The following is a 13,525-nucleotide window of genomic DNA, read 5'->3' on the forward strand; positions in this document are numbered from 1 at the left end:
AACACATATATGGGTAAAGCTGAGGGAAAAGGCTAATCTATATACACTGAGAGAAGAAAACCGCAATACCAAAACATAATTAATGTAGACCAATGATATTTCGGGAATACATTTCAAAAGTGGTTCAAATGGCTCTAAGCACTATGGGACTTAACATCTGAGGTCATCAGTCCCCTAGACTTAGAACTATGTAAGAACTATGGAGACAGCGTGAGAGGAGGATATAGACAGAGAGTTTTGAGGAGAAGATGGACAGAGAGGTATGGAGGAAGAGATTGGCAGAGAGGAGGAGGAGAAGACGGCAGAGAGGGGGGGGGGGTGAGGAGGACATGGGTAATGGGGTGATGAAGAGATGGACAGAAGGAGATAAGAGTATTAGCAAAGAGATGGGGGAGAATGAAGAGTCAAGGACATCACACATATCCATGCCCGAGGCAGGATTCGAACCTGCGACCGTAGCAGCAGCGCAGTTCCGAACTGAAGCGCCTAGAACCGCTCGGCCACAGCGGCAGGTGGAATACATTTGTCTAAGTTCCATATTAAAGTGACTAGCGTTGCAGGATCACAGGTTAATGTAAGCATGAGGTAAGCCTTGCAAATTTGAAATGTGTGTACATTAGAAACCGGTGTAACTGCCAGAATGGTGATTGCAAGCAAGCAAAGGTGCATGCGTTGTGTTGTACAGGTGCCAGATGTCATTTTGTGGGATGGAGTTACGTGCCTTTTGCACTTGTTCAGTCAAGACAGAGACAGTTAATAGTGTTTGTGGATGACACTGGAATGTTGTCCTTTGACGTCCGACATGTACTTGACTGGTAACAGACCTGGTGATTGAGCAGGCCATGGCAACATGTCGACATTCTGTAGAGCTTGTTGGGTTACAACTGCAGTATGTGAGCAAAAGTTGCCCTGTTGGAAAAAAATAACCTGGAATGCTGTTCATGACTGCCAGCATAACAGGACGAATCACAAAAATGGCATACAAACTTGCAGTCTCGGTGCATGGGATAACCACGAGAGTGCTCTTGCTGTCATACGGAATCACCTCAGACCATAAATCCAGGTGTAGATAGTGTGTATCTGTTACGGAGACAGGTTGCTTGCAGCCCCAGACCTGGTCTCCTAACCAACACTAGGCCATCACTGACACACAAACAGAACCAGCTTTCATCAGAAAACAACATCCCACAACCCCGCCCTCCAATGAGCTCTTGCTTGACACCAATGAAGTGGTGGTAGTTTGGGGTTAGTGGAATGCTCGGTACCGGATGTCTGGCTCGGAGGTGTCCTTGAAGTAACAGATTTCTAACAGTTCGCTAATTCACTGTGGTGTCAACTACCGCTCAAATTGCTGCTTCAGATGCAATGGGACGTGTCAGAGCTGCATGCCGAACACAACAGTCTTCCCCCTCAGTAGTGCCACGTGGCCATCTGCAAATCGGTCTTCTTGCGATCGTACGTTTTTGTGAGCACCACAACCAGCAACCAAGTACACTGGCTAAATTGCTGCTAAGTCTTTCTGCAGGATCGCAGAAGGAGCATCCAGCTTCTCATAGTCGTACTACATGATGTCGTGCAACTCACTGAAGTGTTAATAATGGTGTCTTTGTCTCCTTAAAGGAGTTCTTAACTAACATGAACTCACCACGTCCAATCTGGAAAGTAACTAACACTCACGACAATTACAGTGTGAATTTAAAACAAACCTGCATCCTCATAATTGCACTACTAACACGACTGGCTTTAAATCTGAACAGACGCCATCTTTCAGATGTAGGAACACACATACTAACTGACGTCTATCTCACACAAATCCTTCTTGGTGTTGTGATTTTTTTCTGTCAGTGAATATGTATAAAGCAGACTATATGTCTGTTTGTGATCTCCTTCCAATAAGAGCAGAAATACGGGGAAATAAGTGTTTTTCAAGCCCTTGCAATATGGGCTACCCTACACAGAACATTTGAAGTGTGGGTGTGGAACGGGCCTGCCTTACCAACCTGCTTTGCAGAGGAGCCTACGTTCCAGGGGCAGGAGACGGTTTTTAAGTTCTTGATGTGTAAGCTTACCTGCACGACTGGCACATCATGATTTTGGTGGTTGAGGCAGACAGAGAAGGCGTGGACAGAGAGAAAGGGCTGTATAGAATGTATGGGAGAGTGGGGAGGAGGGACAGGGAGAGATGGGGAGAATATATATATATATATATATATATATATATATATATATATATATATATATATATATATATGGGTTTTGTGTGTGTGGGTATTCATTTTGGACCAAATGTAATCTCATGTAATTTCAGTGGTGGCATTCAGTGGCCTGTTTTGTTTCGAGGCACAGGTATCTAATTGGGAATATAATTTTGATTCATAATTTCTTAAGGCACTTATTGAGGTAGTTAACTGCGTGCTTACCCATACACAAATGAACTAGTGCTTAAGCCTGATATTTCTGTAGGGGGTAAATTTCCTTTCTCTTCTATGTTGGATGCCTAAATACTGGAGGATACAGTAGTAAATAAAATAAATAAAAGAGAATACAGAGTGTAAGCTTCTTGACATATAATTACACAGTTCTCAACTACATAGGTCTTGGACATAAAACATAATCACATACATTTGTTGTATCACCTTTTAATTAAAGAACTGAACGAGTAATATGTACCTAACTAACCTAAACAACTAAAGAAATAAATAATGATAACTAGAGCATAAGTAAATAAATAATACAATAAATTAAGTAAAATGAGTGAGAAGTGAACTAAAAGTATGAGTCTGACTAGCGGCGCCGAGGCACGGGGTGCCTCGCGTTAGAGATGCTGTTAGCTGGAGTTAATGTTTCCTAAGCTACGACTGTACAAACTGGGGGCGGGCCGGCCGTCTTGGGCAACCGTACCGCAGCGCTCTCTGTGACTTGTCCCGAGTGCGGCAGCGAAAGGTCACACGGAGGAGGATACAATAACATTTGGCACCTGTCAAGAGACTTCCAAATGCTTGTATCGAGATGCCGATACGTTTCTGTGTTGAAAATTTGATACAATGGGCTCAAGACGAATCGCTAATGCTACTAAATACCCTAATTAAAGAAGACTTTCAGGACGCATTTCAGGAGTGGTAGAATGGTTGGGACCGATGTTCTCACTCCCAAGGGGACTACATCGAAGGTGATGCAGAGTAAGATTATGCGAAAGATAATAATTTTAATTAATATACTTCGGGGACTTTCGGACAGCACTTCGTACACTGCTTCTGTACAGCGACCTTTTCGGAGTTATTTTTAGTCACAAAGTAGCAGCATTTGTTTAAGATTTCGGTTATTATAAATCAGATTTTGAAAACTCTTCTCGTATTTTCATTTCATTCCTATGATGCCAGTTCGTAATGCTACCATATGCTACCGCAACTGAAGGTTTCGTCACAGGACGTTACAGTCGGTGCCGTGCTGGCAGCCTTCAGCGCCGCCACCGACGACTAGCAGAACTCGTCCGAAACCAAAATAAACAAAGAAGTAAACACGCCGGCCGAAAGAAGCAAACTGCAGTGCTGACCACGTTAAATTTACAGACCCAGCCCAGCTTTTAATTCATGAAACGTATGTTCCACATTTCAAGTAGCAGGCACTGTTTTTCTATCGGTATTCAATGTTACAACATTTACCTCAAACTTATGGCATTCTGAAATTGCTTAAAAATGTAGGAGTACAAGGCTAGTGACTCAGTTGAATATAACCAGAAACCTTGGGATCCTGGTGGTGCTAAGTGCTGGAATGCGGAGACAAAAACGTCATACCTCCAGCAAGCTGCATTCTTACGAAATGAGAATTATGCACACCATTGGAAGGAAAGGAAGCACTGCAGATTGCTGTTAGATGGTCGGGTGATTAAATAAAATAAGGGATCCAGAGATACGAACAAAACTCAGACAACTATAATCTGACATAAAAATAAACACTAAGTTTCAATACCACTAGACACATTAACAAGTTTTTCGGTGACATTTTCTGCATTTGCACGAAACATATACAAAAGAACACTTTATGACCGTAGCTGCTCTCAGAAGGACAATTTTTCAGTTTTCAAACCTACCCTTAAGTACTTGTGTGATTCATATATCACATATAAAATAGAGAAACATTTATTAGATTGCTGTTATAGACTCGGCTGCAGCTGGAACGTGAATATTACTCTGATTTGAAAACGCAACATCAATCTGTTGTTTCATCTAAAAAGTCAGGGCAACATATTACAACTTATGTTTCCTAAACTTTTGTTTACGTTATCAGCACAGCACTTCATTTCTAACGATGTATATAATGAATGTAACAATAACAGCCAGCATCTATCCAATATTTCTCTTTTGACATTTAACGTCCAATATACACATGAATACACTACAACACATCAGACTTCAAAACAACGTCAGTATATCTTCAGAAAAATATTGCTTATTAAAACGTTTGGTATACAAAATACACATCAAAATACACTATCTCCATTCAGTTCATAAAAACATTTATTCTACATTCAGGCTAGTACGTATCATAAAAAAATTATCAACTGTTCACAGAAAACATGGTCCCAGATCGAGGAAACATTTTTACTACTACAAAAAAATACGTGTTACAGGTATCTGTGTTATTTAGTACGTCACTATTTTATGACGGAATGGGAAAAAATCACTCTTTAATCTTGGCATGAGGAAGAAATGCCATAGCTGTAAATTCATATTTAAGTTCCACAGGCGTTTAAAATCAAAATTAATTTGGCTTTAAAGAATTTCTAACGAGCAAGACAAGAGCGACACTTGAAATCGAACTATCAGGCAATTCTCATGGGACAGGAATAAATACGGATCGTCTGTTCGTGTATTTGACAGTGGTCAGTCAAAAATAGTGAAAAAATAGTTAGTGCATGCATACTATGAGATATGTTTTTGTAAATCAGTTTACTAATTACTGAAAAGTTTACAAAGTTTCATAAATTACGCCACAAATGTAATTCTCAGACGTTGATTCAAGATAACCCACTGTATATCGCCAGCAGTTTTGAAATTTGAATTTGCTTCTGTGTAACAGGTAGTGATCTGTTAGATCTTGGTACGGCCGTCTTCAAAGTTCGGCAGGTATCTTGTCAGGATCTCCTGGATCATTAGAACAGAAGTTACCACAGTAGATACGAGGAAACAGAGGACCCTTGTTTGTTGTATGCCACCGAAAAATTGTACCATCTAACAGTTCTTAAGCATATGAGTTACGAATTCGGCTAGAATTCTTCTATAACAGTATTCTGTACAGTGACATCATTATAGAGTGATGCAGCTATAGAGTAATGCAGCTGCTGAAATGTACGCGACTGACATTAGTAAATCCAGCCGAGCGACAGTGGGAACAGAACATCGCCAGATTTAGTAGGATTGTTGAGATATTACTGAGGATTCCCCACGAATATCATCCTTGGTGCGATATTTAGATAGCTTTCTGCATCCACAAAGACGAATGGTAGTCATATTTGTTATTTTCTCGTTTATCAAAAATAATACGGAAAGTAGAAACTTAACAACTTATGAGTGATACAGTTATGATTGCATATAACCAGGAATGATTTGAAACCCACAGCTGCGAACTGAACTCGAATCGTACGTAGAGTGTAACAAATAGAAAACAGTTACGCCATCGCCGATGTATTTGGAATCCCAGGGAAAAATAAATGATCTTTACCTAAAATACCCTCTAGCAGATACAACGTTACTAGGATACAGGATGTACGACCATCATGTTCTGTACAGTGGATTGCAGAGTAGCTGCAGAAACGGTAGTTGTCAGAATGATGGACGACTGTGCATCAAAAAAACAAACACAACGATCCTCTTACGTCACCAGAGCTGTGAGATCACTTCTGGAGACATACTTTCATGATATCAGTCTCAACTTGCAGGATATGTGTATTATTGTGATCAAAGACTTCATTTTGGTAAGAGAAATCAGTCTTACGTTTAACTACGAGTAATAACGTCTGAAGCCGACACACTACGGAACGTTATAAGTCCAGTGAAACGAATACAACTACGAGTGCTGTCTCCAAATCCACATTCGTCATCGGGTAAGCGTTCAGCGGTTTTCATCAAATTATTTTGATTCACGTAACATTTTTAGGAAGCACAGGTTATCGACCCATATGAATACCCAGTGATAGATTTACAGTCACGTATTTTCTCCTCATACCAAAGAACTGCCAATTTGTGTTACTATAGTTACATTACATTATGATGAACCCAGTTTCTCGTTACGTTTTACAAGTTGAAATTATTGCCAGAATTGCAATAGTAATATTAAATGTGAACAATGATCACTGAAACGTTGTGTTGCTGTAATCAGAAATTCCGAATACAGCAGAGAAAAAACTGTACGAGGTACTGCTGTGCGTTTTGTTGTAGTGTTATTTGCATTAAAAACCTTGTATGTGGTACTTCTACATTTTTATTACAACTGTTGCACTCTTCTTTCAATGTTTATGAATTTTCTGTAGCGACGACAGTGACCACTTTGTGATCACACGCCTGTACAGGGGCCGACAAGGATCGGCTCACAGTCGCACTACGTGGTCGGGTCCACCGCTGCCCCTGCCGCCTATGCTGCCCCCACGACGCCTGCGCACTGCGGACCGCGTGAGTGCAGGCGCACGCAGGAGGACTCCTCGTGCTTGTACAGGTAGGACTTGAGCGCGAACGCCTTCCCGCAGCGGCAGCACACGTGTGGCTTCGTGCTGGAGTGCGTCTGCACGTGGGCGCGCAGGTTAGACTTGTCTGCAAATGCCTTTTCGCAGATGGTGCACTTGAATGGTTTCTCGCCTGAAACGGAAAAGAAATAAGAACGGTTAGCTGACTATCAGAACAGAGCCTCAGCATCAGAATCAACCCATATGTTCACTCATTCATAGCACATCCAGTGTGGCAAACATGACTTTATGAAGGAGCGGTACCAGAAGAATGCTTCTCTAAAAACGACAATAATGTCCCAAACTTGTTCAGAGTTTTAAAGGGGGCTATAAATATGTGATGAAACTAGCTTAATTTTATGTTCCTGCACATAGCTCGCGGAAAAGAGAGTATTATACGACGTTAGTGGCGTACTTACATAGTCGATCGTATAGTTATAACGGACTGTCATAAGCATCAAAGTTGTCATTCTACTTCGGAGTATCTTCAGTGTAAGTTCAGAAATGAACTGTGCGAACTACGTGTCTAACACTAGAAATCGATTGCTCACCAATAAGGAAACCCATCTATTCACTTATCCTCGATGCCAAACCGCGGGCACACACGAACCAATCTACAAATAATGGCTCGGGAGGAGATTGCAACAGAATTGTTTTTGGTGGAAGCTAGAAAGATTCTGTCAATGAACGCAGCACGCAACAGTCTCAATATGATCAATTTGACCATTAGGCGTTCATTAAAAACAGTGTAGTAAAACCCTAACACCATGGTGGGCGAAGAAAAAAACACCTGGAATGGAACACTGAAAGCCGTTCGATAAAACTTTAACTGACACATTATTCATTCTTACGTAAGTTCTGAATTGGAAGAGTCGTCCAAAGACGTCCTGTACCAGGATATCGATTGCTTCTCTCACTGTGTATAACTAGTGGACTCGCCGTATCCAAGTTTTGCAAAGCACAACTGGTGTGGCAGCTTATTTATGGATGCTGGGTTCTTACATTGAGGTTACTTTCTGATGGCCGTTCTCGTGCAATGAGTTACGATAAGTACGGCGATTGCAGCTGGGTGAAATTCTTTGTTTTCAACATTATCACCGTCTTTAAATGAGCCTTCATTCGTGTTCAAATTTAAATTGCGTTGTTTAAATGGATAAATCGCGGTCCATGCATATAATAAAGTATCGGAATTTCACTTGTTCGTCCTTGCAGTTGGGGTACTGGTTACATTACATTGCCACTAGTTCAAAATATTTAACGTTTTTCTGATGTGTCTAAAATCTTTCTTTGTTCAGTTTTTTATATATCGCGGCCCTGTATACCACGTGGTCCATGATAATATAAGTGCACTCTGACATTTGTTGCTGCTATTGAACTGATGGAATTCAACTAAAGTACCTGATTTTTTTCCTTGCTGATCCACTTCATGAAATCCATAACAAGGTTTGACTGCATACGTGTTTGTGTGTTCACTTTCGAATCAGCGTTCAATTTGGCCACAAACTTTATTGTGAAAGCTACCTTCAGCAGAAACATTAATCCGTGCGAAGTCATGCTGTAACCAACAGAAACCTTTTTGAATTTTATTGCACACCTCTACAGCTTAGAATGTAAGTAATGCTGCAGAGTCTCCGAAACTACTTTCGGTTTAGCACATTATGCTAGATGTGAGTTGTATATATTACATTTCAAGTTCTTGGGTGGGCAGATGTCAGCTTATCTGAGGCTCACATCTCCACAGGACTTGATCTATCTACAAGGAACATCAATTATACCTTTACCTTATCAGATTATAAAACAGCGAGAAATTAATTCAGACGTTCGTGGAGGTGTCCATTTCTTTTCATTGCACAATGTAAGCATTTCCTACTCTTGGATTTTTTTACATAACTATGGTCAAAGAGAGCTATAAATTATTTCTTGGAACAAAATTTTCTATAAAAGAGGCACACATTCAGGGTATTTTGCAGCATTAAAATGTGCTCATGTAGTTAGTTCAGTTACAAAGAGGGTACAAGGCTTACAAGCTAGACAAATGGCGTTGAGTTCTCTTCAGCAAAGAGTGCAAAGGATGCCTGACACATGATAGACAGGTTCCACTGCGCGTCTTAGGTACGCAACCCCACAAGTTCACTATGGCAGCGATTCACTCACGCTTTGGGCCGGTATGTTATGCCGATCTCAGAAGCCTTTCGTTGCTATCGAGTGTACAGAACTCACCAAACTACTGTCTAGCCACACAGTCAACATTTCGTTGTTGAATTCGTCGTTTGAGACAACAATTCAAGGAACGGTAAGTCCATCTCCTGAACACTTTCCTGCAGGAGCAGCAATCAGCCGAATTGAATGGACTGCGGTATCTGTTAACATGAGCCAGTGTGACTATATTTCGGGCCGTACAACGTTGCAGTGCCTGTGTTATTCGGAATTACAATGCAAATAGCCTTTGCACATGCATGCATGTCTTGAGGAACCTTGCATCGTAATTCGGACTAACACAGCCACTGTAATATTGGATTTATCCGTCGACACTGGGCAAGCGAATTTCGAGTAAAATGTCTCACCTGTACGGAGATCTAGGTAATGGATGTACGAATACAGGCTATAAATACATGGTTGATGGCATATGGAGGTTTCGGTCTGTCGTGGACGTGCCAGAATAGTCAGAAAGTAAGGTGACTGCTCGCAATAAGCGGGAAATCCGGGTTCGAGACCCGGTCCTGCAAAAATTGTCATTGTTGTTAAGCCATTCTGCAGATAATGGTTGTTCATATTCGCTACTACGAATACGTATAATGTACACTTGGGATCAGCCAAAACTCTCATTGTGTTTTTCTTGGAACCCTCCTCACACCCTTAAAGAAACACGGAGGAAAACCATGGAAGAGCGACAAAGATTGCCCCCAAGTGGGTTCCTCGACTGCTAACACGCAGCAGCGTAAGTATTGCAGCTGGTTCACACCAATCCAAATGACTTCTTTGCCCGCCACGATTGACCTGACGCATACACAACGTTTACGGCGCTGCCGAAGACAAAGTATAAAACCCATGTTCCACTGTGACAATTGGCTGCTCCATTTTTTTTTTTTTTTTTTTTGATCTCCTATAGTGGCGTGCGGTGGTATTGTGGCCACAGCATTTCAGTTTGTAACAGAACTGCAGGCCTGTGCCGGCACACAAACAGGCAATTAATTACGTAATTAATCACTGGAGGAAATTATTAGAATTTTATAACTACCCCTGTTGTCTTGAGACAACCAACTTTAAAAATAAAGATAGTTTCTGTATATCATTTATTAGCCTATCATTTATTAGCCTCTGCCGTTGCTAAATATACGCACAGAGGTCATGATAATGGGTATTTCTTACTCACAAAATTCCTTAGCAACTCTGACGTGAGATCCCAACGATTGATGCATCTAAAAATTATGTGATTTGTGTCTTCTACTTTGCTTTAGTCGTAAAATGAAGATGGTCTATATTCATGCCGTTTAGGTGCTGTGCAAGGCGACAATGGTTGAATTCGACCGTGTTACGGTAATTGGAAATGTCCGCGTACACATGAGTCATTAGTACGAAGAGCTTGTTGGTAGCACTGGCGTTATTTGTGCATAGTATTTTAGTTTTGCTGTCTGAGAAGCTAACCATTCTTTCTCCCAACCATTCCGAACCCACTTCCGGTAAATCGGTAATAGATCTTATGAAGTAACCTGTGTATAGTCCCTCTATAACTTAGGTCACTGCTTTCTTAGCAAGAGAGTTAGCGATCTCGTTTCCCAGTACGTGTCACTATTATCTCGTGAGTTATCAAGTGGTTTTTACGCCATCGATGAAAATATTTAAGGAGAGAGAGCGTAGATTTGGAGTCCGGGAGGATGAAAATGTTTCCTCCCGGTATCGTATGTTAGTTGTTACGGGCTTCAATGGTCGCCGTAAGCTCTGTCGTCTTACTGTAATTTCCTTCGGCAGCTTGTGCTTCAATGCCAATTGCACATATTGGATCCCCATATCCTGTTCCCTCCCGCTCCGTTCTTCGTCCTGTAACTGGTGGATTAAATATCGGGACGCCTTCAGCAACGGTACAAACATGAGCAGTTGTCGTGCAGAGATGACTAAACGGAAGTCCGATTCTGCCTCCATACAGAGTGATTTTGCTAAATTGGGGGCGAAGTGCAGGGAACGGTCACTCAGAGGATAAGAAGGAAAACAAAAATCGAACGGATATATAGCTGGAAAAGTGTTGCAATATTTTTGACAGTGTTGAAAGCACGTATGAGAAAACGCTAGACAAATGGAAATCTTACCATCAGCGCTGGTTCACCTCCATTGTGTGGGAGGGGGGAATTTTTGGCGACCGCCACGTGGGGCAAGACGTGCTTTTAGGGGTATGAAGGTAATGCGGCTTCTACATGATGGTGTCCAGCTCACTTCAGTATTTCCGTGCGAAAGCATCTCGACGGAATCTACTCCAGCTACACATTTAGGATGAACCGTTACTGATAGTTTGCTGCCACCGAATCACTAAAGCACGATTACAGACTGAACATTCCCTGTTGCCTGGCACGTTCTCATGTGTACTTCCAACAACTGAAACTTGTATTGTCAAAGATCTTTTAACTCCACCTTCAAGTGAGTGTACCTTCCATGGAAAACATTTTAAGCTGTTTTCTCCCTATCCTCTCAGTATTTGTTTCCTGCAGTATGTCCCCATTCAACAAAATCATACCGTATATTTACTTGCTAATGAAGGCAGAGTCTTACATAATCGATATTTAGACATGTTACAGTGAGTTTCTGGATGCAGAATAACAAGGTGTACTCTGATGATTGAGTCATTTATATCTACAATTTTCTATTCTACACACGTCAAAAAAAGTTTTGCATCATTCCACAACCTGTACAGAAAATTGGAACAGAGATCAACGGAAACATCATTTCCGCCCTTTTCATTGTTCATGACAACCACACACTGCATGTTCTACCACCATCACCATTTAACGAAACCTTCAGAGGTGGTGGTCTAGATTGCAGTACACACCAGTACCTCTAATACCCAGTAGCACGTCCTCTTGCATTGATGCATGCCTGTATTCGTCGTGGCATACTATCTACAAGTTTATCAAGGCCCTGTTGGTCCAGATTGACCCACTCCTCAACAGCGTTTAGGCGTAGATCCCTTAGAGTGGTTGGTGGGTCACGTCGTCCATAAACAGCACTTTTCAATCTATCCCTGGCATTTTCTATAGGGTTCATGTATGGACGAACATACTTGCCACTCTAGTGGAGCGATGTCGTTATCCTGAAGGAAGTCATTCACAAGATGAGCACGATGGGGACGCGAATTGTCACCCATGAAGGCGAATGTCTCGGCAAAATGCTGCCGATATGGTTGCACTATCGGTAGAAGGATGGCATTCACGTATCGTACAGCTGTTACGGTGCCTTCCCTGACCACCATCAGTGTACGTCGGCCCCACATAATACCACCCCAAAACAGCAGGGAACCTTCACCTTGCTGTACTTGCTGGACAGTGTGTCTAAGCCGTTCAGTGTGACCGGGATACCTCCAAACACGTATCCGACGATTGTCTGGTTGAACGCATATGCGACCCTCATCGGTGAAGAGAACGTGATGCCAATCCTGAGCGTTCCATTCGTCATGTTGTTGAGCCCAACTGTATCGCGCTGCATGGTGTCGTGATTGCAAACATGGACCTCGCCATGGACGTCGGGAGTGAAGTTGCGCATCATACAGCGTATTGCGCACAGTTTGAGTCGTAGCACGACGTCCTGTGGCTGCATGAAAAGCATTATTCAACATGGTGGCGTTGCTGTCAGGGTTCCTCCGAGCCGTAATCCGTAGGTAGCGGTCATCCACTGCAGTAGTAGCCCTTGGGTGCCCTGAGCGAGGCATGTCATCGACAGTTCCTGTCTCTCTGTATCTCCTCCATGTCCGAACAACGTCGCTTTGGTTTACACCGAGACGGCTGGACACTTCCCTTCTGGTTAGCCCTCCCTGGCTCAAAGTAACAATGAGGACGCGATCAAATCACGGTATTGGCGGTCTAGGCATGGTTGAACTACAGACAACACGAGCCGTGTACCTCCTTCCTGGTGGAATGACTGAAACTGATCGGTTGTCGGACCTCCTCCGTCTAATTGGCGCTGCTCATGCATGGTCGTTTACATCTTTTGGTGGGTTTAGTGACATCTCTGTACAGACAAGTGACTGTGTCTGTGATACAATACCCACAGTCAACGTCTATCTTCAGGAGTTCTGTGAACTGGGGTGATGCAAATCTTTTTTTGATGTGTGTATTTTCCCCTTTTTGTATTTGCAGTCATACTACTGAGATCAGGAACAAGGACTCGGCTGACAGAAATTCTTCGAGCATTTTCTTTGAAACTACAATCAGAAATACTCGTATGCGATCTTGTTTTTGTAGAAGACGAAGTTGAAGGAAACCTTTCACATACACATGTGGAACCAAGAGAGCTGTAATGTCTGCTAAAGATCCTAAATCAACCATGCCTTCAGGGTCATGAAAATATGGCTCCAGACGTCCTTTGTCCTCCAAAACTGAGCCAGAAAGCGATGTAGTCGAAAAACTTGGAAAATCACTTTCCCTTTGCTCAGCCGGCGTATTTTGGCGTGGTATGGGATACCTGGATACTCAACCTTCAAATGAAATCATAAATTATTTTAACTTGCGTGGATTGAGCCCGTGAGGACAAGTATAAGTAATCACGTTTTGAAGAGCGATGTGTTTTACCCAAAGAGCCTCTTGGTGTCAAAACAATGAACGG

General features: G+C 42.2%; 1 protein-coding gene across 1 annotated transcript in view; it reads right to left on the reverse strand.

Moving 5' to 3' along the window:
* Positions 1-2,552: 2,552 nt before the first annotated feature.
* LOC126260613 (proline-rich protein 36-like) overlaps positions 2,553-13,525 on the reverse strand; it is a 144,038-nt gene continuing 133,065 nt past the window's right edge. The window contains exon 8 of the mRNA XM_049957950.1: positions 2,553-6,851. Within this exon, the coding sequence (XP_049813907.1) occupies positions 6,631-6,851 (221 nt within the window). The 3' untranslated portion in view covers positions 2,553-6,630. The remainder of the gene's footprint in view (positions 6,852-13,525) is intronic.

Source organism: Schistocerca nitens, chromosome 5, assembly GCF_023898315.1.
Source record: "Schistocerca nitens isolate TAMUIC-IGC-003100 chromosome 5, iqSchNite1.1, whole genome shotgun sequence".
Classification (NCBI taxonomy): domain Eukaryota; kingdom Metazoa; phylum Arthropoda; class Insecta; order Orthoptera; family Acrididae; genus Schistocerca; species Schistocerca nitens.